At 39.2% G+C, this 25,851-nt stretch overlaps 2 protein-coding genes across 3 annotated transcripts in view; one reads left to right on the top strand and one right to left on the bottom strand.

Moving 5' to 3' along the window:
- The window catches only part of LOC1278543 (multivesicular body subunit 12B), an 88,397-nt gene extending 87,284 nt beyond the window's left edge, over positions 1–1,113 (bottom strand). The window contains exon 1 of one of the 2 annotated variants that reach the window (XM_061652329.1): positions 910–1,113. The gene's annotated coding sequence lies outside the window, so the exon portion shown is untranslated. The remainder of the gene's footprint in view (positions 1–909) is intronic. The other variant, XM_318149.5, reaches the window with a different exon arrangement.
- Positions 1,114–4,891: 3,778 nt separating this feature from the next.
- On the top strand, positions 4,892–9,832 carry LOC133391351 (uncharacterized). The gene is made up of 2 exons (XM_061645016.1): positions 4,892–5,119; positions 5,179–9,832. Exons 1-2 carry the CDS (start codon positions 5,063–5,065, stop codon positions 9,781–9,783), a joined length of 4,662 nt encoding a protein of 1,553 aa, XP_061501000.1. The 5' UTR covers positions 4,892–5,062; the 3' UTR covers positions 9,784–9,832.
- Positions 9,833–25,851: the final 16,019 nt, after the last annotated feature.

Raw genomic sequence — 25,851 nt, 5'->3', positions numbered from 1 at the left:
AGTCTCTATAAAAAAGAACGACTAAATTAAATTTTTGTACGTAGTATGTGGTTGTAAAAATGGTCAATCATAGCAGAATAGTCAAACATCTTCTTCTTTGCCACAACAACCGTTGTCGGTCAAGGCCTGTACCACAGCGGGGCTTGGTTTTCAATAACTTTTTGATAACCCATGGCAGGATAAAAGTCAGTCATACGTATGGGGACACGGTCCATTTGGAACTTGAACCCATGATTGGCATGTTGTTAAGTCGTACGAGTTGACGACTGTACCACGAGTCCAGCCGATATTAAAACATACTGAGAAAGAAAGTGGACCATGCTTCCTGATGTAATGGAAACAGTAACATTTACCACATATTGTAGATAAAACAAAAAAAAATGAACCGGGATAGGAATTGGATAGGAACCTGTACCAAGATAGCAACACGGTCATATAGAATATTAGTAAAAAGACTTCAAAAGAGAACTGAATTGTTTATCTACATGTGCATGAAAGCCTTTAAATGTGCCCTGCAGGCAGTATACACCTCTAAGGTTCTGTTGCGATATCCTGCAACCGGGCCAAATTAAATAGTCAAGCATAACATTTTTGAGTTTACGTTTCTTGTGACGTCCGTATCAGGTGATTTTTGGTGGTAGTTCACAAAAACATTGGTTAAAGAATGCCATCCTATGGTTTCTTCATGACATCCCAACATGAATATCTTTCTAAGCTGAGGGTCCCTTGAATATTCACCTTAGAGAGATTTCACTGTTCTTTTCACCATTTAGAAATTTTGTAAAACAATATGTACCAATATAGGATGTGAAGAGATATCGCATCGAATGGATAACTTGTATGAACTTCTCAAAGAGAGGTATAGTTTTATCGAAAGAAGTTATTTAAAAAAAACCTTTTGAGACTTACGCAGGCAGTTAGTTGAACCTTAGAGAAGAATTTCCGCTTTTATCTGCTTGTATTAATGCTTATTAAACAACAAATTATCCATACAAATTTTTAATTCAAACATAAATAAATTACAGTAGAGGCACTACCAGCTATATTATTTGACAGTATAATTTTTAATCCTCCCGCTAAACCAAGGTGGATAAAAACTAGCAGGTGCTACACTGCCTCTACCCGTTAAACATTGCAAGGGTTGCGAGTGGTATCATCTGTTGGAAATCTTACGGCCAAGCTACACGTACCGGACGACATCGGACGATGCTATAAATCCGTTAACGCCAACTGTCAAATCTCACCGTAGCAATAGACGATGCGCAATCTCAGATTGCGCATATATTTATCTGTCAAACGGGTCGATTTGATATATTTATCTGTCAAAAAAATTTATATACCTCGGACATATAATCTTGAAAATTTATGCGCAATCTTGGCGCAATCTGAAAATGTATGGAAATGACGTTTATAGCTCAGGGTTGGCTACGCGAAATGACTTATGTTTTGATAAAACGAATATATGCGCAATCTGAGATTGCGCATCGTCTATTGCTACGGTCATACAAAATCGGCCTGCTGTGATCCGACACGGCCCGGCCCGACGCGAATCTCTTGTCTGGGGTCCTACGTTTTATGGCATCGTCCGATGTCGTCCGGTAAGTGTAGCTTGGCCGTTATACAGTGAAACGTCGATTATCCGGGCAGCTCGGGACCGGAAGGTTGCCGGTTAATCGATTTGCACGGATAATGGTCCAAGAAATGTCAAACGCATATAAAAAATATGAAATTCACTAGTTTTATGATTAATTCACTTGGAATCAATCGATTAATCGTTAGTAGAATATTATTTTAATCAATAACTATAGGTTTAACCACTGTTCATGAACAAAAATAAATTTCGAAAACACCACTAGACACTACAGAGCTGCACAAAAAACGGGTTGCCCACATGACTATCGCAGCAAATGTTCGCTGTACGTTTGAAGAGCTGTCACATTTATGCGCACGGTTAAGCCGCCCGCCGATTAATCCGCCCCCGGATAATCGACGTTCTACTGTAGTATTTGAGATAAACTTTATTTTTTCATAAATTATATATTTTGCAGTGGTATCCATCGAAAAACTCACTAGTTGTAATTTTGTCGATTATTGCAAAATATAATGTCAAAATTCAGGTGTTTCGCTGTGTTATTTGTCGAAAAGACCACTATTTACATTTTTGTGGATATTTTCAAATTAAAATCTCAAAATTTAGGTGTTTAGTAAGCTATAATTTGCAATGTTATACCTGCTCTCGGGGTGCTATAATTATAACTGCTAAAGCTGCTAGCGGCGAAAAAACTGCCTAGGCTCGCTAGCTCTTTAATGCGAGGGCTCTAGGGCGGTGTACTTGAATAGCGTGCGAGCCCTCGCGCGCCCTCGCAAATCGCTGTCAATTGCATTGCAATTGCACGTGTTTAGTGTCCCGTCAAACAATGCGAGGGTTGCGAAAGATTTCATGTGCTCGAAATCTTATGGTATTTTAAAAAATCGTTGATTTTTATCCAAAAATTATATTTTGTGCGGTAGTATTTGGCGAAAAGATCACTATTTACATTTTTGTGGATTTTTTCAAAATAAAATCTCAAAATTTAGGTGTTTAGTAAGCTATAATTTGCAATGTTATACCTGTTCTCGGGGTGCTATAATTATAACTACTAAAACTATGGGCGAAAAAACTGCCTAGGCTCGCTAGCTCTTTAATGCGAGGGCTCTGAGACAATGAACTTGTATGGCGTGCGAGCCCTCGCGCGCCCTTGCAAATCGCTGTCAATTGCATGGCGGGATGACAGACACAAAACTGCTCGAATGGGTAAATTAACAGAAACCGTCAAACATTGCGAGGGTTGTGAATGATTTCGTCTGCTCGAAATCTTATGGTATTTTAAATAATCTTTGATTTTTATTCATAGATTTTTTTGCGGTAATATTTGTCGAAAAGGTCACTAATTAAATTTTTGTGGATTTTTTTTAAATAAAATGACAAAATTCATGTGTTTAGTATGCTACAATTTACACTGTTGACCCTGATCTCGCGGTGCTATAATTATAACTGCTAAAACTAGCGGCGAAAAAACTGCCTAGGCTCGTAAGCTCTTTAATGCACCTCTGGGACGGTGAACTTGTATGGCGTGCGAGCCCTCACGCATCCTCGCAAATTGCTGTCAATTGCATGGCGGGTAGGAGTGCTAGAATTATAACTGCTTGAACTGAGGGCGAAAAAACTGCCTAGGCTCGCAAGCTCTTTAATGCGAGGGCTCTGGTGCAGTGAACTTGTATGGCGTGCAATCCCTCACGCATCCTCGCAAATCGCTGTCAATTGCATGGGATTACGAAAAATTCAGCAATATTCGAGTAGAATCCCAAGTGACATTGGTTTGAAATTGTTTTCGCATATCTGCTCGATTAGAGCTCGATACGCCGGAAATTGTAGATTTGTGTCTGATCAAGTGTGTTGAAAGCGCTAAAATTTGGTGAGTTCGTAAATTAGTCTTTCTTCTATCGATTGACGATGCCGTCGAGGTCATTTTTCATTCAAAGCTATGGTTTTTTGATGAAAAACAAAAGAATTTTTTTTGTGATGTTATTTTATAAAAAATCGTAATTTTATATGTATAACATGGCTACATGACCAACTATAACGATAGGAAACATCATTTCCGAGCGAATCTAAAAGAAAACAATGAAAAAGCCGCATCACAGTTGATTTTAAAGGCCTTTTTCTAAATTCCCTTAAACTGGTGCAGTTTAAGCGAAGTTTAAGGCTCTAGTTCAAGGGAATTTGCTCGAATTCCCGATTATTCGTGCTCGAAAATGTCAACTAAAAGCGAAAGGCCACGGGAGTGACAAAATGCTGAAATTTTTTTCAAAACGTGAGCTTTTGTCACTTTTTTGAGCTTTTGTCAAAATTTTGTGACCTGGAGCAGCCAGGAAAAAAAGTTGACAAAAGTTGACAAAATTTGACGTTCGTGAAAAAGCGTAAACAAACAGCTATTTGGCGCAGTTGTGACCCATTGTTATGATAATATTGCTAAAATGCATGATTCTAATTGATTTATGTACCTAGTTAGTGTTTCTTAAACAAAATATCGATGATATTCAGATGTTGGAGCTTTTTGTCGCTCTTGTGTATGTTTTTGGTGCGGCCACGAGAAAAGCTCTTTTTTGCAGTTGACAAGCAATTTTGACAAAGTTGAAAAAATTTTCAACATTTTTTTCAGCTCCGTGGCCACGCGCTATAAGATATGATACTCGAATGCAGTGATGGGTAAAGTTGGCAAAAATCCGGAGTCGACTCCGATCCGACTCCGATAAATTCGGAATCGACTCTAGAAAGTAGGTCCGCGCTGCAATATCCGGAGTCGTTCGGAATCGTCCGAAAAGACCCGGAGTCGTCCGAAATCGCCCGAAGTCGCCCGGAGTCGTCCGAAATCGCCCGGAGTCACCCGGAGTCGTCCGGAGTCGTTCGGAGTCGTTCGTAGTCGTTCGGAGTCGTCTAGAGTCGCTCGGAGTCGGAGTCGTTTGGAGTCGTTTGGAGTCGTTTGGAGTCGCCCGGAGTCGTCCGAAATCGCCCGGAGTCACCCGGAGTCGTCCGGAGTCGTCCGGAGTCGTTCGGAATCGGAGTCGTCCGGAGTCGTTCGGAGTCGTTCGACTCCGGACGACTCCGAACGACTCCGGGTGACTCCTGACGATTCCGGAAAACTCCAGACGACTCCGAACGACTCCGACTCCGGGCGGATCTAGTGGTTCCATTTCGCCGGAGTCGAAATCGAACTAAAAATAGTCGGAATCGGATTGAAGTCGTGGGTGCGCTCCATACAGCACATCACTACTCGAAAGCTCGTAATGTTTGGCGGGTTGCTCGGAACACCTTCAGCTTGCCAGATTCATACACCTTGAGTTTTACCTTTTCTAATTCAAACACCTAGTTCTGTATTGACTTCACGAAATAGCGCCAAACAATCATAACATGAAAGTGACAGTTGCTTTTGATGCACCTTAGCAAGCATTAACTTGATGATAAATTTTAGAAAAACAATAACAGCTTGTGTGTTTTTTCTAATCTGTTACAAATATTACGATGGATGACTTCGACATATACGGCGATCTCGAGTATATTGAATCAGATGCGAAAACCGTAAGTAAAGGATGTTAATACGAAATTATCCACACCACAGTAAACTTTTCGTGTTTCAGGAAAGCCAAGAACATCTTGCATTGCAACGCAGAATAACAGAATTGCAGGATAAGTTAATCGCAGTTGAACAAGAGAAAAATGATATCATAAAAAAGAATGATATTCTACTTGAAAACGTATCTTCTCTTCTTTTGACCGCCAAAGCCGAACTAAAGAGAAAGGATGCAGTAATAGGTGACTTACGAAAGCAATGTGATAATGTGGTTTTCAGGCGTGGAAATCATGTTGGAAAAGGTAAAAAATGCGTTTCCAAGTTCACTCAAACATCTGTAAAGCTCTTAGTGCATTCTGGAATACAAACAGTCCCAACAGAGGAAACCGCCGATCCAATTTGGAGCAAGAGTTGTCCTGATAACGACGCGAAATCAGAACAATACCACAAGTATGATCGTGAAATGGAACGCGAATCTAAAAAAATCGTAGCACACAAACAAATTCGTGATCATGATAAAGTAGATACTAGAGGTGTTCGGCAACGTGATAAGGAGGGGAAAGATTATCGCGATCGATGTAAAAGTGATAGAGAACTAACTCGATATAGATGTCGTTCAAAACATCGAACGAAATCTCGTGAACCGAATCGTTTGTGCGAATATTCCAGTTACGAACTAAGTCGCGATAGAGGTGTGCACGATCGCAAGAAAAATATGAACGCAAAGAAAGATTATCCGTCATCTTATTCAACGAGTTGTGTCGGACGCGATATAAAGACATGCATCAGTGAAGATAACAAAAAAAGAGATTTGTGCGGTATAATTCCACCAGAATCATTTGTCAATAAAACTAATAATGGCAAGAAAGTTTCTAAGGATGCTGAGTGCGGACGAGTGAAAACTAGTGACGTAATAAAAAACAAGAGTGAATTAAGAGCAGATGGCACACATACATCAACTGAAAAACGGAAAAACTGTGAAAAAAGTTTAAACATAAAACCTATTGTATTTCGTGATGTTACAGCAAAAGTAAATACTTCCAATTTTGACTTAGGCTCCTGCAATGCGAACAGTTTACTGGGTGATGATGTTGTTAGAAGAGAGGATTGTGATGAATATTTGTGTACTGTTATGTATGAAACTAGAGGAAATGCTACTAATTTTACTTCCAAAAGTGAAGGTGCTCGGGACGTATGCGAATTAAAGAGAAACTTGAATATAGATAAGCCTTACGGTGGTGCTTTGTTAAACCACGGAGCCTCGGAAAAGCGTTCTAAATCGTTAGAGACTAATAAAACTAGCGTAATTTCAACTTCAAACAGCACAATAGAAGAAGCTAACGTATTTCACATGAATAAGACCAAAGCTCATTTGTCATCTGAAACAAACGAAATGATCCCGAATATAATGGGTCACTCAGAAAATACAGACGTCCTGGATGTAACAAAGCCGTTTTGTACGTTCGGAACGTGTAATGGTGAAAATATTTTAAAAATTGGAACATTGTTTAATCCCTTAAATAATTCAGAAAAAGTACAGAATAAAAACTACATAAATAAAAACTGTACAAATAATTGCATAACCAGTGTGACCAGTGCAATTGAAGCAAATAGTTCACATGAAATTGTACACATATCATCGAGGGCGAATGTAATGAATTCTAATATAATATGTGATACAGAGAAATCAGGCTGCCTGAATGAAGTAGACTCCAAACCAATTGAAAGAGGGAATGACGATAACCATCAGAAAGTAGATGACCATATAAATGTTGTAAATGAATTAAATAAGCAGATAAGAACATCTAAAGTAACTTCCAACGCCGAAAGTGCTAATAACGAGCTTGATACGGACCTGTGCTTTGGCACGTCAGAGATGTCGATGCATTCAGTTTTAGAGAATCGGAAAATAGAATCAATAGATACTCATCAAAATCGTTCAGTTCTTATTAAACGCAGCGAAAACAAGGTAACCCAAATAAATACGACAGTCGAACATGTAACATCGAGGATGAACGAAACTAATTTTCATGTAGCGTTTAAGTCGGAAGACAAGACTTTTAAAGAAACAGAATCAAATATTGGAGATAAAATAGAGGAAAGTCGTGGCACATGTAAAATATCATCAAAAGAATATTCCAAATCTAAACATGCTGCTAACGTTCACACATCAATTAAAAAAAAGTTAAAGGAAACTCCTAAAAATGTTGAAGCGAAAGTAAATCAATCAGTTACAGAAAAACAGGAAGAATTGCCAGACATATGCAAAAATAGTTATGCTGTAACGAAAAATACATCAAATGACTTAAAACTGTCAACACTCTCGTCAATGGATTGTAATAAGTACGCAATATCTGTAGATGTCAAAACCGCAAAGGAAACAAACCAGGAAAATATAAGTAATAATTTGGCTTGTAGGAGTGAATTAGAGCTTCCCCACGTTGCTAAAAAGGTTGAATATGCTATGGAAGCGATGAATTCCAGTATAGATACAAAAAGCCACAAACACATATATTTATCGAATTCAGATGTATTTTCGAACGAAAACAATGCACGCATTCCGCATTCCTTACGTGCACGACGTGCAAATAGTTGTTATGTTGGACAAGAGAGTAGTGAAAATCGGCAGTCAGAAACAATAACGATCCAAACTTGTTTTGATACCTTCGATATGAATGGCTCAGTGGTAGAACAAACACTGCCTGATACTGTCTACCCCAACGCTAACATAACCAAGAGTTTGGGGATAGTCACCGAAAATAGCAATTTAGGGTTTAATGTAGAAGCAGAAGTCAATAATCAAAAAATCAATAATGAATCTCAAAAAATTGTTAGGAATAAGTCAAAAATTTCCATTGAACATACTTGTGACATGCGTGAAAGGCTACGGAAACGGCTTAATATAAATTTGCCAAACACAGTTGTTCGAAGCGAATTGATTACAATGGCCCAATGTCCTAAACGAAGACTATCTATGGAGAGTGCTACTTCATCAAGCAAAAAGCACAAATCCGATATCGATATACGTGCTAGTACAAATAAGCTTCTAGCTTCACCAACCGGTGGCAATCTTTCTTCGTCCTATTTTTCCCAAATCGCATTACCGATCACTTCTGCCTTAGACAGTATTCCAAGCAAGTTACAAACACCGATATTAAAACGAACAGAAGAAACTGCCATGACACCAATGGTTGTAGTGCATTCTCCGGCCAAACCTTCGAATCAATTGACACTTAACAATAATTTGGATGTTTGCTATTATCCTTTAGATGACTTCTCAACGGTAGAGCAAATAATGGATTCGCTTTTCCAAACACCCATTAAAAATGAGGACCAGAATAATGCTGTTGTGGCTCCGGGATCAAATAATTTTGATATCAATGATAGCGCGCTAAACGTTGTACCTAAAGAATGTGTTCATTCTCATAATTTGATGGCACATTCGACGCCACTTAATACTAAACCATTGTCAAGAATTGACAAGAATTATCGCACTGCCAGCAAACGTAAATTAATGGACGAAAGAGTGCAACAAATTCCAATACCTTTAGCGTCAGACACGATGGATTGTGCAATGAAAGAAAGAAATGTGCATACGAAACGGGTAGCGAACACAACAAAATCAAGTGAGAAGTTAGCTGAACCCGGTACTGAAGAACCAGTTGAAACGTGTACTGACTTCCCCATAAAATGCATTGATTTAAAAAACAAAACAGAACACTTTTCAACAAATCTGGGAAGTACGCTTTTAAACCATAACAATACATATGAAACTCTGACTTCTGTTACCTCTTTCCAGCCAACGATCAATAGTTCAAATTCGTCTAACAGGCCATCTGAAGTGCATAATTTTTCCATAGCTTCGTCGTCAAAAAAGTTTAAAGCGCCGGAAACCATTCGTATAAATATGCTATTAAAACAAACAAATCTTAAGCTAATGCAGGAAGAGGTTTCAATGATTAGCCAAACAAAAACGGAGTTACCGAAGAAGTCCCTAAACATGTCAGAATCAGATGAATCAGCAGAACTACAATTCGCTCAAAGTTCTTGTAAGCATTTTAACAATGCAGTGCCATGGCAGGTTCCAGAATCGCTGGACGAAATGGATGTTTGCAGTACGTATAGACCATCGTCTAGTAAATGCCCAGACGACAGAACAAAACTTGACACAAATAGTTCAGATGAGAAAACAAGTAAAAATCCTCGCAAACCACCTAGGAAGCAGACAAACGTTGACGAGGAAAAAAAGACAGGCCACAAATGCAAAAAAGAATCAAAACACAAAAAAGATATAATAGAAACATCAGATGATATAAATAATACGAACCAAATAGATGCTAACAATAGGAAAGAACTTCATATTGCAAAGAGTGGCAATGAATCTGAAATAGCTGTTAATCGAAATTGCAGAGTAAAATGTGCAACGGCTAGCATGCAAGATAAAGATGATAAAGAGAAAGTAGCTGTAGTGAATATATTTGATTCAGCAGAGCCCATCTTGAATAGTTATAGCCAAAATCTTTCACTATCCGATAATGCTTTAAATAATTCGCTACAAAGCACTCAGAAACGTGAAGCGGTTCCTATGCTTGCTTCGGTGCGTTATGTACGGGAAATGCGCATAGTAAAAGAAAGCCCTTCATTGATGCGAGTTTTTATAAGAAGAAAATAATCTTAATTCGTATTACTGTAATCGTAATAAAGTTAATGATGTTCATGTACATTTCCAGAGTCCTGAGTATATTTTATGATTGTAGATATTTTTTATGCTGATCTATTAAATTAGCAACGGAAGTGCTGATAAATTCAACTGTACATACAGCCGGGACCTATCTTCGATTGAATGCCCACTATTATTGGTGTTGCGAACGCGACACTTAAATTTTATGAATTTTATTTAAATCAATTTCTCTTTACGAGTGATCGCTTAGACGATCTCGATTTCAAACTTGATGGTCAGTTACGAATTTTACACTAGGTTTACGGAACCCGTCAATTGGACGGAATTTGAACTTAGAAGAAAAATACTAAAAATACCTTGTATTAAATCTTGATTTTTACTTATCGTAAATTAATCATAACATACTATGAGTGTGAGTCGGTCTCGTAGTACAGTCATCGACTCGTACGACTTAACAACATGCCCGACATGGGTTCAATCCCCAAATGGACCGTGCCGCCATACCCAAGCGCCACAGATTAAGCTTAAACGACTGGAAAATTGAATATCCATAGAAAAAAAATGAAAGCTCCACTGCTTCATTGGTTTGATCAATAGATGGCGTATTACAACTCATCATTATATTGCTATCCTTTTCTTGCAATGTGTTTCGACAAGTTTCATCTTATCATGACCTGTATAGTCTTCTAACTTTCTGAGCAAAAATCTATATGAATGGTCGTGTGGTCAGATACGTGGGTATCAACACCAACGACCATTACACAAATCTCACTTGCTTCAGTACTGGTGGTTTCGGTTGGAGTTGGAGTAGTATTTAAACAATCGTATCGCCGTTCTAGTTCTAGCGATGCATAACTTCAATGCGAAACCATACAACAGTACAGAGGAAATGAGAAAGCTCTCCTCCAAGCGATGAAGCTCAACTGGTTGGGGTATCCCACCAACAGAGAGCGCCACCAGCTTTTTCGCTATTTTTAGAATGCATGAGTCGTTTGCCGTCTGCTAAACGAAGTCTTTCTATATTCCGTTTAGGTAGAGAACTTGAGTCGTTTAGAAGCCGTTTAGTGGTCGTTTAGTGGATTTGTGGCACTTGGGTACTGACTATCCTGACTATCCTGCTAAGGGGGGAAATCAATTAGGGCGGTGGCAACGCTCATCGGATGCGATTTTATCGGACGAGATTTGTATGGGATTTGACAGATAACGTCGGACGTGCGATTTGCGATTCGTTGTTCTACGTTATCTGTCAAATCTCATACAAAAATTTGACAGGGCGTCCGATAAAATCGCATGCGAAAAGCGTTAGTCACTGCCTATATAACCAAGATACCGAAAACGCCACCAATTTCTTGTACGAAAAATCCAGTTCCATCAAACAAAGCTAAAAAACTATCAGTTAGGTGGGTTAAGTCACACGGCCACAGAAGCAGCCACTTCAATGTTGTTGAAGTTAGTTTTTTTATGCACGGGCAATTTATTTGCTCAACATGTTTCACCTGTAATAAAATGTTATTTAATTGTGCAAAGGAAGCAATTAAACGTGTGTGTTTAAGTTGGTTTGTTGTAAAACATTCATGTGTAATATCCCAAGTGCCACAAATCCACTAAACGACCACTAAACGGCTTCTAAACGACTCAAGTTCTCTACCTAAACGGAATATAGAAAGACTTCGTTTAGCAGACGGCAAACGACTCATGCATTCTAAAAATAGCAAAAAAGCTGGTGGCGCTCTCTGTTGGTGGGATACCCCAACCACTTGAGCTTCATCGCTTGGAGGAGAGCTTTCTCATTTCCGCTGTCCTGTTGTATGGTTTCGCATTGAAGTTATGCATCGCTAGAACTAGAACGGCGATACGATTGTTTAAATACTAAACTCCAACGGAAATCACCAGCACTGAAGCAAGTGAGATTTGAGTAATGGTCGTTGGTATTGATACCCACGTATCTGACCACACGACCATTCATGTAGATTTTTGCTCAGAAAGTTAGAAGGCTATATACACAGAAAACTTTTTTTACTGAGCTTCAGTAAAATTTTACTGAAATTTTTTTAACTGAAGTTTCAGTAATCCTTTCAGTAAAAAGAATGTTTACTGAATCATTCAGTAATGTCCGGTGCTCACCAAAATGACAGCTCGTTTACTGAAATCCCAGTCAAGCCATTCTCATATTACTGATTTTTCAGTAGTTGGTAGCGATTAAAAAATGACGAAATACTTCTTTTAAATTGAGTTTTTATTGATGCGCAGATATTGCCAGTCCCTCAGTTCATATTCATACATGTTTTGTGTTGTTTTATACAGTTTTTATACTGTATTTTGCCACCGCAAGTGTAGATGGTTCAGTAAGCGCTCACAGACACCACGCAATGTCAGCAAGCACAGTGGATTGTAGCAAACATTTTACACACCAACACGGCTGCCAATTGTTTTAAATTAATCCCGTAAGCCGAAATATCACCTGAAATTTATTTCTTTTTACTCAGTGTTTTGGCTGTTGAACACCGAGGACGAAACTGCAAGCTTCTTGTTTGTCCGGCTTCTACCGAAGTTCTGACATAAACTTCAATGCTTCAACACATCGTTGTTCACTCACACACCCATGTTTTCAAGCGTTCATATGAGGCAATGGGTTAAATCGAGCTGTTCACGAGGGGACCCAGGTGTGTGAGTGAACAACGATGTGTTGAAGCGTCCCCGAGATACACGGTTAAAGGGGACCGAAAACGACCGCAGAATACAGGCGGTCCCCAAGATACACGGTACCTCTTAGGCTGGAAATAGACGAATCGAGATCGTCGCGGTACCGCGAAAATCGCGTATGACTTGAGCTGTCAATTCTGTTATAAAATCTGACAGATAGGCGAGATAATCGCGGTTCGTGTATGGAACCATCCGAGGTCTGGGACGATTGAATGTGCCAAGAAGAAATAATGTTTATCAATTTTCGAATCAAATTGGTTATTTCACATAGTTTATGCAAAATAAAATACAAAACTCTTTTCCCTACACGTTTTTTTCAAACGAATTCACCAGAAAAAGTGAAAACAATCGGTTCGCGCTACCGCGAATATCTCAGGCTGGAAATAGACGAATCGAGATCGTCGCGGTACCGCGAAAATCGCGTATGACTTGAGCTGTCAATTCTGTTATAAAATCTGACAGATAGGCGAGATAATCGCGGTTCGTGTATGGAACCATCCGAGGTCTGGGACGATTGAATGTGCCAAGAAGAAATAATGTTTATCAATTTTCGAATCAAATTGGTTATTTCACATAGTTTATGCAAAATAAAATACAAAACTCTTTTCCCTACACGTTTTTTTCAAACGAATTCACCAGAAAAAGTGAAAACAATCGGTTCGCGCTACCGCGAATATCTCAGGCTGGAAATAGACGAATCGAGATCGTCGCGGTACCGCGAAAATCGCGTATGACTTGAGCTGTCAATTCTGTTATAAAATCTGACAGATAGGCGAGATAATCGCGGTTCGTGTATGGAACCATCCGAGGTCTGGGACGATTGAATGTGCCAAGAAGAAATAATGTTTATCAATTTTCGAATCAAATTGGTTATTTCACATAGTTTATGCAAAATAAAATACAAAACTCCTTTCCCTACACGTTTTTTTCAAACGAATTCACCAGAAAAAGTGAAAACAATCGGTTCGCGCTACCGCGAATATCTCAGGCTGGAAATAGACGAATCGAGATCGTCGCGGTACCGCGAAAATCGCGTATGACTTGAGCTGTCAATTCTGTTATAAAATCTGACAGATAGGCGAGATAATCGCGGTTCGTGTATGGAACCATCCGAGGTCTGGGACGATTGAATGTGCCAAGAAGAAATAATGTTTATCAATTTTCGAATCAAATTGGTTATTTCACATAGTTTATGCAAAATAAAATACAAAACTCTTTTCCCTACACGTTTTTTCAAACGAATTCACCAGAAAAAGTGAAAACAATCGGTTCGCGCTACCGCGAAAATCTCAAGAATACCGAAGTTGGGTATCTCTGCGAAACAGCAGGCGCGATCGGAGGCGCGGAAGATTTGACAGTCCAACTGTTCTACAACTGTTATAAACAAGGCGCGAATTTCGCGGTACCGCGACGATCTCGGTTCGTCTATTTCCAGCCTTATGCGCGGATTCGGAGATACGCGGTTTTCTAAATTTGACAATTCGTTGTGTTTGGCGTCATATATTTTGAATTTTGTTCACTGGGTGACTGCAGACAACTGACAGCTGTCAACGTAGCATGTGGCTTTTGACAGCTCCCGTTTCCGGCATCTCTCTCTCTGCTGGATCGTAAAACGAAGTGGTTTAAAAACACAACGTAGGGAAGAATTTTATGTGAAATACAGTAGAACGTCGATTATCCGGGGGTGGATTAACCGGCGGGCGGCTTAACCGTGCGCTTAAATGTGACAGCTGTTCAAACGTACATCGAACATTTGCAGCATTTGCATTACTCGAGAACGCATCGTCGATTACAAAAAATGCAAAAAACAACACCAGAAAAAAAATAAGTACTATAGCCAATACGGCACTAAGGAAAATATCAGGATGTACCAAAACAACCCCGATTAATTCGCTGCATGCCATAAATGCAGAAATCACACTAGAGATAAGGTGTAAATATATAGCAAACAAAGAAATGACCAAAGCTTACACAGTTAGCCCCATAATAAGAGAACAACTGTTGAATGCAGTACGAAACAACACAAACAAGAAAACATTAACAGCACAACAACAATTATTTAAAGAGAACAGAAGTACCATACAAAACATAGCCATAAGTAAAATAAACGACATAGAACATAACGTAAGCATAAATACCAGCATAAAAAACAAGATAGAAGAGAAGAAAAATAGGAATAACCAAGTAACAAAACAAATAGTATTAGAGAACATAAATGAACAAATGAAAAAAAAGAAACAACATATTTACAGATGGGAGTAAACAACAAGAAAAAAACGGAATAGGAATATACATACAGAAAGGACAAGAAAACTGGTATCATAGCATTAAAGCAAATAACGAGGCTTGCATAGCAAGCATAGAACTGACAGCAATTGAAATAGCTATGAAAATGGCAGAAGAACTAAAGATGGAGAGACCAACAATATACACGGATAGTTTAACAAGCTGTGATATCCTAAAAAAAGCCAAAGATGAGGAAGAAATTGAAGAAACGATATACAATATAATAGAAATAGGAAATAGATTAAAGGCAAAAATATGGTGGATACCCGCACATGTAGGAATACATGGAAACGAATGTGCGGATAGATTAGCCAAAGAAGGAACAATCTCAAATATAACAACAGAAAACAAAATAAGATTGGTAGATGCGTACGAAAAATACAAAATAGAAATGATAAAGACAACAAAAATCTGGTACGAGGAACAATGTCAAACCAAAGGAGAAAAATTCCAGGCATTTCAAAAAAAATTTGAAATGATACCATGGGAAAAAGATATTGACATAAACCCGGAAGAAGTGAGAACAATAAACAAATTGTTAACAGGACACGACCTGTCACCATTTTGGCTGGCCAAAATGAAACTAGTAGAATCAGGATTGTGCCAAATATGCCAAACACAAAATACAGGGCGGCATATGGTTTTTAACTGCAAAAAATACGAAACAAATAGAGGAGACATAACATTTGATAGATTAAAAGAAAGATGGAAACAAAAATCAGGATATGAAATTAAAAAAAATACCAAATTCATGAAGGAAAATCAAATAGAAATTTAAAAAATACAAAAAAAATAGCATAGAAAGACAAAAATGAAGTCAAGAAAAAAAAACAAAATAACAAAAAAAAAAACAACCAAATGACAACTGTCAGGTTAAAATATAGAGTGGGTAAAACCTTGAATACATTTGAAACGTCAAATGTAGGGGAATACATCCTCACTCACCGAAGAAGAAGAAGAAGAAGAAGAACATTTGCAGCGATAGTCAAGTGGGCAACCAGATTTTTCTGCAGCTCTGTAGTGTCTAGTGGTGTTTTCGAAATTTATTTTTGTTCATGAACAGTTGTTAAACCTATAGTTATTGATTAAAATAATATTCTACTAACGATTTATCGACTGATTCAAGGTGAATTAATCATAAAACTAGTGGATTATTTAATTTTTATATGAATTTGACATTTCTTGGACCATTATCCGTGCAAATCGATTAACCGGCAAACGCCCGGTCCCGAGCTGCCCGGATAATCGACGTTCCACTGTACCGTTCTAATAAAGATGAGCCTTGAATTAAAACATGGTGCTTGGTGACCAGGATGTTTCTGATGTGATTTAACACAAAGGCAAGTAATGAACAAGGTATAATTATACGATTCATTAGCGAGAGCAAAGCTTGTGCTGCGGCGTGCCACATTACCTGAGAAAGGGCTACAGACAAACCTGCTCAACGCGTGCGTTTTGGATAATTAAACGATTTCTAGGAGTGGTAGTGTTTTACGATCGAGTTTAATCTTTTAAATAATTGATTGGCTACCTAATTTCGGGAAAAGAAGTTCTCGTAACATTTCGTTTAATACAAAAGCAGAATATGTCGAAAGCAGTCTCGGAAGAAGAAGAAGATTTTCAGGGCTATGCTGAAACTTCTATAAAAGAAACAGTAATCAATCGTGAAGAAATGGCACAGCTTGCTTGTGAAATGGGGATAAATGACAAAGCACACACAGAAAACTTTTTTTACTGAACTTCAGTAAAATTTTACTGAATTTTTTTTAACTGAAGTTGCAGTAATCCTTTCAGTAAAAAGAATGTTTACTGAATCATTTAGTAATGTCCGATGCTCACCAAAATGACAGCTCGTTTACTGAAATCCCAGTAAAGCCATTCTCATATTACTGATTTTTCAGTATTGGTAGCGATTAAAAAATGACGAAATATTTATTTTAAATTGAGTTTTTATTGATGCGCTGATATTGCCAGTCCCTCAGTTCATATTCATACATGTTTTGTGTTGTTTTATACAGTTTTTATACTGTATTTTGCCGCCGCAAGTGTAGATGGTTCAGTAAGCGCTCACAGACACCACGCAATGTCAGCAAGCACAGTGGATTGTAGCAAACATTTTACACACCAACACGGCTGCCAATTGTTTTAAATTAATCCCGTAAGCCGAAATATCACCTGAAATTTATTTCTTTTTACTCAGTGTTTTGGCTGTTGAACACCGAGGACGAAACTGCAAGCTTCTTGTTTGTCCGGCTTCTACCGAAGTTCTGACATAAACTTCAATGCTTCAACACATCGTTGTTCACTCACACACCCATGTTTTCAAGCGTTCATATGAGGCAATGGGTTAAATCGAGCTGTTCACGAGGGGACCCAGGTGTGTGAGTGAACAACGATGTGTTGAAGCGTCCCCGAGATACACGGTTAAAGGGGACCGAAAACGACCGCAGAATACAGGCGGTCCCCAAGATACACGGTACCTCTTAGGCTGGAAATAGACGAATCGAGATCGTCGCGGTACCGCGAAAATCGCGTATGACTTGAGCTGTCAATTCTGTTATAAAATCTGACAGATAGGCGAGATAATCGCGGTTCGTGTATGGAACCATCCGAGGTCTGGGACGATTGAATGTGCCAAGAAGAAATAATGTTTATCAATTTTCGAATCAAATTGGTTATTTCACATAGTTTATGCAAAATAAAATACAAAACTCTTTTCCCTACACGTTTTTTTCAAACGAATTCACCAGAAAAAGTGAAAACAATCGGTTCGCGCTACCGCGAATATCTCAGGCTGGAAATAGACGAATCGAGATCGTCGCGGTACCGCGAAAATCGCGTATGACTTGAGCTGTCAATTCTGTTATAAAATCTGACAGATAGGCGAGATAATCGCGGTTCGTGTATGGAACCATCCGAGGTCTGGGACGATTGAATGTGCCAAGAAGAAATAATGTTTATCAATTTTCGAATCAAATTGGTTATTTCACATAGTTTATGCAAAATAAAATACAAAACTCTTTTCCCTACACGTTTTTTTCAAACGAATTCACCAGAAAAAGTGAAAACAATCGGTTCGCGCTACCACGAATATCTCAGGCTGGAAATAGACGAATCGAGATCGTCGCGGTACCGCGAAAATCGCGTATGACTTGAGCTGTCAATTCTGTTATAAAATCTGACAGATAGGCGAGATAATCGCGGTTCGTGTATGGAACCATCCGAGGTCTGGGACGATTGAATGTGCCAAGAAGAAATAATGTTTATCAATTTTCGAATCAAATTGGTTATTTCACATAGTTTATGCAAAATAAAATACAAAACTCCTTTCCCTACACGTTTTTTTCAAACGAATTCACCAGAAAAAGTGAAAACAATCGGTTCGCGCTACCGCGAATATCTCAGGCTGGAAATAGACGAATCGAGATCGTCGCGGTACCGCGAAAATCGCGTATGACTTGAGCTGTCAATTCTGTTATAAAATCTGACAGATAGGCGAGATAATCGCGGTTCGTGTATGGAACCATCCGAGGTCTGGGACGATTGAATGTGCCAAGAAGAAATAATGTTTATCAATTTTCGAATCAAATTGGTTATTTCACATAGTTTATGCAAAATAAAATACAAAACTCTTTTCCCTACACGTTTTTTCAAACGAATTCACCAGAAAAAGTGAAAACAATCGGTTCGCGCTACCGCGAAAATCTCAAGAATACCGAAGTTGGGTATCTCTGCGAAACAGCAGGCGCGATCGGAGGCGCGGAAGATTTGACAGCCCAACTGTTCTACAACTGTTATAAACAAGGCGCGAATTTCGCGGTACCGCGACGATCTCGGTTCGTCTATTTCCAGCCTTATGCGCGGATTCGGAGATACGCGGTTTTCTAAATTTGACAATTCGTTGTGTTTGGCGTCATATATTTTGAATTTTGTTCACTGGGTGACTGCAGACAACTGACAGCTGTCAACGTAGCATGTGGCTTTTGACAGCTCCCGTTTCCGGCATCTCTCTCTCTGCTGGATCGTAAAACGAAGTGGTTTAAAAACACAACGTAGGGAAGAATTTTATGTGAAATACAGTAGAACGTCGATTATCCGGGGGTGGATTAACCGGCGGGCGGCTTAACCGTGCGCTTAAATGTGACAGCTGTTCAAACGTACATCGAACATTTGCAGCGATAGTCAAGTGGGCAACCAGATTTTTCTGCAGCTCTGTAGTGTCTAGTGGTGTTTTCGAAATTTATTTTTGTTCATGAACAGTTGTTAAACCTATAGTTATTGATTAAAATAATATTCTACTAACGATTTATCGACTGATTCAAGGTGAATTAATCATAAAACTAGTGAATTATTTAATTTTTATATGAATTTGACATTTCTTGGACCATTATCCGTGCAAATCGATTAACCGGCAAACGCCCGGTCCCGAGCTGCCCGGATAATCGACGTTCCACTGTACCGTTCTAATAAAGATGAGCCTTGAATTAAAACATGGTGCTTGGTGACCAGGATGTTTCTGATGTGATTTAACACAAAGGCAAGTAATGAACAAGGTATAATTATACGATTCATTAGCGAGAGCAAAGCTTGTGCTGCGGCGTGCCACATTACCTGAGAAAGGGCTACAGACAAACCTGCTCAACGCGTGCGTTTTGGATAATTAAACGATTTCTAGGAGTGGTAGTGTTTTACGATCGAGTTTAATCTTTTAAATAATTGATTGGCTACCTAATTTCGGGAAAAGAAGTTCTCGTAACATTTCGTTTAATACAAAAGCAGAATATGTCGAAAGCAGTCTCGGAAGAAGAAGAAGATTTTCAGGGCTATGCTGAAACTTCTATAAAAGAAACAGTAATCAATCGTGAAGAAATGGCACAGCTTGCTTGTGAAATGGGGATAAATGACAAAGCACACACAGAAAACTTTTTTTACTGAACTTCAGTAAAATTTTACTGAATTTTTTTTAACTGAAGTTGCAGTAATCCTTTCAGTAAAAAGAATGTTTACTGAATCATTTAGTAATGTCCGATGCTCACCAAAATGACAGCTCGTTTACTGAAATCCCAGTAAAGCCATTCTCATATTACTGATTTTTCAGTATTGGTAGCGATTAAAAAATGACGAAATATTTATTTTAAATTGAGTTTTTATTGATGCGCTGATATTGCCAGTCCCTCAGTTCATATTCATACATGTTTTGTGTTGTTTTATACAGTTTTTATACTGTATTTTGCCGCCGCAAGTGTAGATGGTTCAGTAAGCGCTCACAGACACCACGCAATGTCAGCAAGCACAGTGGATTGTAGCAAACATTTTACACACCAACACGGCTGCCAATTGTTTTAAATTAATCCCGTAAGCCGAAATATCACCTGAAATTTATTTCTTTTTACTCAGTGTTTTGGCTGTTGAACACCGAGGACGAAACTGCAAGCTTCTTGTTTGTCCGGCTTCTACCGAAGTTCTGACATAAACTTCAATGCTTCAACACATCGTTGTTCACTCACACACCCATGTTTTCAAGCGTTCATATGAGGCAATGGGTTAAATCGAGCTGTTCACGAGGGGACCCAGGTGTGTGAGTGAACAACGATGTGTTGAAGCGTCCCCGAGATACACGGTTAAAGGGGACCGAAAACGACCGCAGAATACAGGCGGTCCCCAAGATACACGGTACCTCTTAGGCTGGAAATAGACGAATCGAGATCGTCGCGGTACCGCGAAAATCGCGTATGACTTGAGCTGTCAATTCTGTTATAAAATCTGACAGATAGGCGAGATAATCGCGGTTCGTGTATGGAACCATCCGAGGTCTGGGACGATTGAATGTGCCAAGAAGAAATAATGTTTATCAATTTTCGAATCAAATTGGTTATTTCACATAGTTTATGCAAAATAAAATACAAAACTCTTTTCCCTACACGTTTTTTTCAAACGAATTCACCAGAAAAAGTGAAAACAATCGGTTCGCGCTACCGCGAATATCTCAGGCTGGAAATAGACGAATCGAGATCGTCGCGGTACCGCGAAAATCGCGTATGACTTGAGCTGTCAATTCTGTTATAAAATCTGACAGATAGGCGAGATAATCGCGGTTCGTGTATGGAACCATCCGAGGTCTGGGACGATTGAATGTGCCAAGAAGAAATAATGTTTATCAATTTTCGAATCAAATTGGTTATTTCACATAGTTTATGCAAAATAAAATACAAAACTCTTTTCCCTACACGTTTTTTTCAAACGAATTCACCAGAAAAAGTGAAAACAATCGGTTCGCGCTACCACGAATATCTCAGGCTGGAAATAGACGAATCGAGATCGTCGCGGTACCGCGAAAATCGCGTATGACTTGAGCTGTCAATTCTGTTATAAAATCTGACAGATAGGCGAGATAATCGCGGTTCGTGTATGGAACCATCCGAGGTCTGGGACGATTGAATGTGCCAAGAAGAAATAATGTTTATCAATTTTCGAATCAAATTGGTTATTTCACATAGTTTATGCAAAATAAAATACAAAACTCTTTTCCCTACACGTTTTTTCAAACGAATTCACCAGAAAAAGTGAAAACAATCGGTTCGCGTTACCGCGAAAATCTCAAGAATACCGAAGTTGGGTATCTCTGCGAAACAGCAGGCGCGATCGGAGGCGCGGAAGATTTGACAGCCCAACTGTTCTACAACTGTTATAAACAAGGCGCGAATTTCGCGGTACCGCGACGATCTCGGTTCGTCTATTTCCAGCCTTATGCGCGGATTCGGAGATACGCGGTTTTCTAAATTTGACAATTCGTTGTGTTTGGCGTCATATATTTTGAATTTTGTTCACTGGGTGACTGCAGACAACTGACAGCTGTCAACGTAGCATGTGGCTTTTGACAGCTCCCGTTTCCGGCATCTCTCTCGCTGCTGGATCGTAAAACGAAGTGGTTTAAAAACACAACGTAGGGAAGAATTTTATGTGAAATACAGTAGAACGTCGATTATCCGGGGGTGGATTAACCGGCGGGCGGCTTAACCGTGCGCTTAAATGTGACAGCTGTTCAAACGTACAGCGAACATTTGCAGCGATAGTCAAGTGGGCAACCAGATTTTTCTGCAGCTCTGTAGTGTCTAGTGGTGTTTTCGAAATTTATTTTTGTTCATGAACAGTTGTTAAACCTATAGTTATTGATTAAAATAATATTCTACTAACGATTTATCGATTGATTCAAGGTGAATTAATCATAAAACTAGTGGATTATTTAATTTTTATATGAATTTGACATTTCTTGGACCATTATCCGTGCAAATCGATTAACCGGCAAACGCCCGGTCCCGAGCTGCCCGGATAATCGACGTTCCACTGTACCGTTCTAATAAAGATGAGCCTTGAATTAAAACATGGTGCTTGGTGACCAGGATGTTTCTGATGTGATTTAACACAAAGGCAAGTAATGAACAAGGTATAATTATACGATTCATTAGCTAGAGCAAAGCTTGTGCTGCGGCGTGCCACATTACCTGAGAAAGGGCTACAGACAAACCTGCTCAACGCGTGCGTTTTGGATAATTAAACGATTTCTAGGAGTGGTAGTGTTTTACGATCGAGTTTAATCTTTTAAATAATTGATTGGCTACCTAATTTCGGGAAAAGAAGTTCTCGTAACATTTCGTTTAATACAAAAGCAGAATATGTCGAAAGCAGTCTCGGAAGAAGAAGAAGATTTTCAGGGCTATGCTGAAACTTCTATAAAAGAAACAGTAATCAATCGTGAAGAAATGGCACAGCTTGCTTGTGAAATGGGGATAAATGACAAAGCACACACAGAAAACTTTTTTTACTGAACTTCAGTAAAATTTTACTGAATTTTTTTTAACTGAAGTTGCAGTAATCCTTTCAGTAAAAAGAATGTTTACTGAATCATTTAGTAATGTCCGATGCTCACCAAAATGACAGCTCGTTTACTGAAATCCCAGTAAAGCCATTCTCATATTACTGATTTTTCAGTATTGGTAGCGATTAAAAAATGACGAAATATTTATTTTAAATTGAGTTTTTATTGATGCGCTGATATTGCCAGTCCCTCAGTTCATATTCATACATGTTTTGTGTTGTTTTATACAGTTTTTATACTGTATTTTGCCGCCACAAGTGTAGATGGTTCAGTAAGCGCTCACAGACACCACGCAATGTCAGCAAGCACAGTGGATTGTAGCAAACATTTTACACACCAACACGGCTGCCAATTGTTTTAAATTAATCCCGTAAGCCGAAACATCACCTGAAATTTCACCAGGGTGCCTGTAAGCGCCTACAAAATCAACTCTTTGCACATTACGAGCAAGTAGGTACCGCATTGTTTTGTTTTGATGTTCTGACTGACAGGTCAATTTGACAGAATGAATTGCTGCATTTTCAGTAATTTGTTTTACTGATATCCAGTGAAACGACTAATTTGATACTTATTTTACTGATTTTCAGTAAAATGCGTATTACTGAAATGAATTCAGTAAATTAATTTGCTGAAAGTCAGTAAAAACATGACATTCATGCTGAAAATCAGTAAAATATTCTATTACTGAACCGTTTCAGTAAAAAACTTTACTGAAGCAGGATGAGAAAATTTGCTGTGCACACACAGCTTACCAGCAAAAAGGCACAGAGAGACGCCATATTGCGTTCTATCGAGCGAATTGAAAATTTTGCTAACCAAGTAATTGGCATTGAATCTGGTGCAGCAATGACGCGGCTTGATCGCTTAGAAAAATGCTGGGAAGAATTTAAGATGGTTGCAAATGAGCTGCGAATGATAGACGATGAATGCAATGCTGATGAAAATGAAAATTTATTGGATGAAGTGTGTTTCGATAGCTCTTATTTCGATGAATTCTTTATTGCTACTAAAATTTCATAGGTTTTAATATGTGATCTTTAATGTCTCTACACTGCCGAAGTTCTTCTCTCCACAGCCGAAGCTATCCTCTCCACAGTTCATTCTCAATTCTAGAAACTCTCCAAATTCCCGTTAAACATTTTCAACTTGCTTCCCCAAGATTATGCGTAACATTCCGGCCACCAAAAACGTATGTTTTTAATTATTGTTTGTTACTGGCAAAATAGCAATTTTCGTAACAGGTCTCTGGACCTCCTTTCTATTCGCAAACCTCACAGTTACAACTCGTGTAACGTTATCAGCTCCTGGATGAATTTGACTGATTCGTGCTAAAGGCCATTTACAAATTGGTACATTTTCCTCCTTGACTATCACTAACCTTCCCACTTCAATCTCACATGCAGAATTATTCCATTTTGTTCGCTTTTGCAAAGAATGCAAATACTCTTGATGCCATCTACGCCATATCATTTGTACATATCGCTGAACTTGTCTCCAATGATCTAACCGATTAGACGGGATATCTGTTACATCGACCTGAGGTACGCACTGTGGATTGGTTCCCACGAGAAAATGTCCAGGGGTCAAAGCTTCCAGGTCATTTGGATCGTTGCTGGCGGGTACCAACGGCCTAGAGTTTAAACAAGCCTCGATCTCTGCCATTAGAGTTGAAATGTCTTCAAACGTCAACTCACCATTCCCTAAGACGCGAATCATATGATGCTTCATGGATTTTACGGCGGCCTCCCACAGTCCTCCGAAGTGTGGTGCTCCAGGAGGGATGAAAGACCATTTGATACCTTGGTCCGCGCACCATCTAATTGTCTTCTCCCGATGTTCATCAGAGTTTAGCAGTTTGTAGACTTCCTGCAGCTGGCTACACGCGCCCTTGAAATTCGTACCATTGTCCGAATGTAGCTCAGCGACTAGTCCTCTTCTGGCAACGAAACGTCTCAAGGCGGCTAAAAATGCAAGAGATGTTAAATCTGATGCCAACTCAATGTGGACAGCCTTGGTTACAAAACAGACGAACAAACAAATACAACCCTTTTTCGATGCTGCACTCCGATGTGTTCCCTTCATCATAATAGGCCCCGCGTAATCAACTCCACTGATGGAAAACGGTCTTGCTTGCCTAACTCGCTGTAGAGGAAGATCCGCCATTGGTTGCTGCAATAGTCTTGGTTTGCATCGTGTGCATCGTATACAATTATGGATGATACTCTTAACGACATTTCGACCGCCTACTATCCAATACTTCTGCTGAATAGTGTTTATCATGATTTGAGCTCCTCCATGCATTAGCGTCTTGTGATAGTAGGTAGCAATTAGTATAGCAATGCGGTGTTTTCCTGGCACTAAAATTGGATGTTTATGCTCCTCATCTATGTCTGAATTGCACAACCGACCTCCAACTCGAATAAGACCATCGTCCTTGCAGATTGGACTCAACAATTTCAACGGTGATGATCGACTAATAGGTCTCCCCTGCTTCAGCGATTCGATTTCCGTAGCATAAAATTCTCTTTGCACCAAGCGCATTACGATCTTCTCCGCTCGTTGTAACGATTCTATCTCATTAGTGTCTGTGTTGTGCGCATCGCCTTTTCGTTCATCAAAGAACTTGTAGACGTAGGATACTACTCGTTTCAATTCGTCAAAAGTATCACTAGCCTCGCAAGCACGATTGATGAACGACTCCACATTTACCGTACTAGTTAGTGCGCATGTAATGCGCTCTTCTTCAACGACCTTAACATCCTCGGCATTTGAAATTTTGTAAGTTGGCCAAGCAGTTTTGTCCATTTGCAGCCAATCTGGCCCACTCCACCAAAGATCATCTTTGATTATTTCTGTCGGAAATCTTCCTCTTGACACTGCATCAGCGGAATTTTGTATACCAGGAACATGTCGCCATTCGATACCTTGAGTTGTGCATTGAATTTGTGATACTCTGTTTGCCACAAACGTTTTCCATCGATTGGGAGAAGATTTCAACCAATATAACACAGTAGTAGAATCGGTCCAGCAGTATGTTTGTGCTTCCATGTTGATCGATTTTCTCACTTTAGTTATCAGTTTGCTAAGCAAATGAGCAGCGCACAGTTCGAGTCTTGCTATGGTGTGCTTCTTAGACAATGATGCCACCTTTGATTTGGACACAAATAGCCGTGACGACATTGTCCCGGCTGAAT

Source organism: Anopheles gambiae, chromosome 2 (assembly GCF_943734735.2).
Source record: "Anopheles gambiae chromosome 2, idAnoGambNW_F1_1, whole genome shotgun sequence".
Lineage (NCBI taxonomy): Eukaryota > Metazoa > Arthropoda > Insecta > Diptera > Culicidae > Anopheles > Anopheles gambiae.
The sequence above is the reverse complement of the archived record's forward strand: the minus strand, read 5'-3'. Positions and strand labels throughout refer to the sequence as shown.

Excerpts from the sequence above, each read along its gene's own strand:
- LOC133391351 (XM_061645016.1), top strand. The coding sequence starts at position 5,063 with ATGGATGACTTCGACATATACGGCGATCTCGAGTATATTGAATCAGAT. Across the intron at positions 5,120-5,178 it reads TTGAATCAGATGCGAAAACC|GAAAGCCAAGAACATCTTGC; the intron begins GTAAGTAAAGGA and ends TTCGTGTTTCAG.